A 2,620-nucleotide genomic window follows, 5' to 3' on the forward strand; every position below is an offset into this window, starting at 1 on the left:
ATTTCTTATATGTTGTCAGAATCATTTTGCTGAATGTGCCTATATCATTGCTGAAGACGCATCCTCAGCAAAAATGTCCTGTTGTTGTATTCCTCTTGGCACTCTTTTTTCATGTACAATGCAGGCGTTTGCTTATGAAAAAATTAAACAAAAAAACAATAGCCTAATCAATGAGGAGTTTTCTTATTGCATTGATGATTGTCCCAGACAGGTCTGCCCTGCCTTGACGACATCCCAATACATCATTCGTGGTCGCCCTCTGTACAGCTTAAAATGACTGTGCACCAACAGTGTCGGTGAAGGTGCCATCAGTTTATGCTGAAATAAGTCAATACATTACTCAGCACTTAAGTTTCCTGACAACAAATGAATCAACTTCAATTTTTATTAATTTTATTTGCGGGGTAACTTCAATTTCTAGCATTGCTGCCTTGATGAATAAAGAAAATATGAGCTCCACTGAATCTTTTTTAATTGTTGGATTTTCGGATGTTTCTCAGTTGCAGGTTCCACTTTTTGTTGCATTTTTACTAGTTTATCTGTTAACTCTAGTAGGAAATATTCTGATCCTGACAACAATTTACTCAAACTCACATCTGCACACACCTATGTACTTCTTCCTCACACATTTGTCCTTTCTTGATATCTGTTATGTCTCAGTCCTTTTTCCACAGTTGCTGGCCCACTTTTCTCTGGAGGGCGCACAGGTATCTTTTACTGAATGTCTGCTACAGCTGTTTTTTTTCATCGGCATGGCAACAGTTGAATTCCTTCTCCTCACAGTCATGGCTTATGATTGTTACGTCGCTATCTGCAATCCCCTGCGATACATGACCATCATGAGCAAGGCTGTGTGCATGTGGTTGGCTGCTGGAAGCTGGGGAGTTGGTCTTGTAAATGCAATTCCACACATTGTGCTATTGTCCAAGCTCTCTTTCTGCAATTCCCATATCTTTAACCACTTTTTCTGTGATATGACTGCCCTGTTAAAGATTTCTCGCAGTTTCACTTTCAGCAATGAGACAGTCATTTACATCAATGGAGTTGTAATAGCAATGATGACATTTATTTTTATCATTATATCTTATAGCAGAATAACAGCATCAATTCTAAAAATCAAATCAAAGGGCGGGAAGGATAAAGCTTTTTCCACGTGTGCCTCCCACCTCACTGTGGTTATTTTATTCTATGCATCTCACTGTTCAACATACATGCGGCCGACATCAACATATTCAATTAAGGACAGCAAGATAATGTCTTTGTCATACGTCGCTGTTACTCCACTGTGTAACCCAATTATAGACAGTCTGAAAAATGCAGAGTTTAAAAATGCTCTCAGAAAGACCAAGAGAATAATGTGAATTATAATGAGGAAAGAAGGCTGCATAATTTCAATAGTAGCACACCAATTTAATATTGAAAAGAAAGTCATTTTTATACCACTGGTGTAATACTATTTGGCATATAATATACACTAATGTATTGATCCCAAACTATGTTGATGTGGTTTTCAGAGTTGAATGTTGTTACAAACATTTTAGCAGAATGCTTTTTTTTAAAGCAAAATCCAAAAAAACAGCCATACAATTACAATACTGTTTCACAAGAGTGCTTTCGGAAAAATATAATGAACGCTACATTAATAAGAGTAAACTTGAATAAAAAGATTTCAAAGTCACAGCAAATTACCATTTAATTTTGATTAGATTTTGCAGTAAAAAGTTGAGATTTATTTTAGCCTTTTAAATGTTGTATTTCACAGACACAGTTTTAAATACACGAAGACATTTGAATACATGAACACAATATTATTTATTCTTTGTATCAAATCGACGTTTTATCAAAGGTTAAACAATGTGCATACAGATGTTCGCACCTACATAATGAGCTACCCAAAGTTTGCTGATCTAAATATGTTTCTATTAAGTTGTTATTTTGCAGCACCTGCTATGTTTCACTTTTTCTATCAATAGTTTATGTTGGATGTATGACGTTACAACGCATGCTGTTACAACGCATGCTGTTACAACAAAAGTTTTACAACGCGAGTGCATTGACAACGCAGGACATTACAACGCAAGTCTTTACATCGACTTGCACTAGATGGCGTGCTAACATTAAAAAAGTGTAATTTACTATTCCAACTCCAGTCCACGTAACAGTAGGGAAGGTGTTGGGATAGTAAACTACACTATTTTTAATGTTAGCACGCCATCTAGTGCAAGTCGATGTAAAGACTTTTTTTTTTTTTTTTTAATTTCCAAAACCTTTATTCAGCATGAACATGAAATACACAGCCCCATGCCTACAACCAACCTGTGGCCGGCAGCGTGGTACAAGAAGGAGAAAGAATGTTAAACACAGCTGTCTGCCTACAACCCTCCAGGGGCCGGCTGCGGCATAAGAAGCAAGATACATAGCGTGCCAGTACGAAGGACCATCACCCCCAAAAACTTTTGCATTGAAACCGTCGACCCATATTAACGTGTAGTAGTGGTATAGAGGCGCCTGTCCACTGCGTCCCGTGATTGTCTCAACTCTCATCCCCGGTTGCTGCCTGGCCAAGGGGCAGGAGTTGAGCCACCCTCGCAGGAGCGGTGTCTAGGAAGGTTAAGGGGAG

At 38.2% G+C, this 2,620-nt stretch overlaps 1 protein-coding gene across 1 annotated transcript; it reads left to right on the forward strand.

Annotated features, from left to right (window-relative positions):
- Positions 1-434: 434 nt before the first annotated feature.
- LOC146813158 (olfactory receptor 5V1-like) lies at positions 435-1,361 on the forward strand. Its single transcript, XM_085614722.1, has one exon. It carries the CDS (start codon positions 435-437, stop codon positions 1,359-1,361), a length of 927 nt encoding a protein of 308 aa, XP_085470848.1.
- Positions 1,362-2,620: the final 1,259 nt, after the last annotated feature.

The sequence above is a fragment of the Triturus cristatus genome, chromosome 7 (assembly GCF_964204655.1).
Source record: "Triturus cristatus chromosome 7, aTriCri1.1, whole genome shotgun sequence".
Lineage (NCBI taxonomy): Eukaryota > Metazoa > Chordata > Amphibia > Caudata > Salamandridae > Triturus > Triturus cristatus.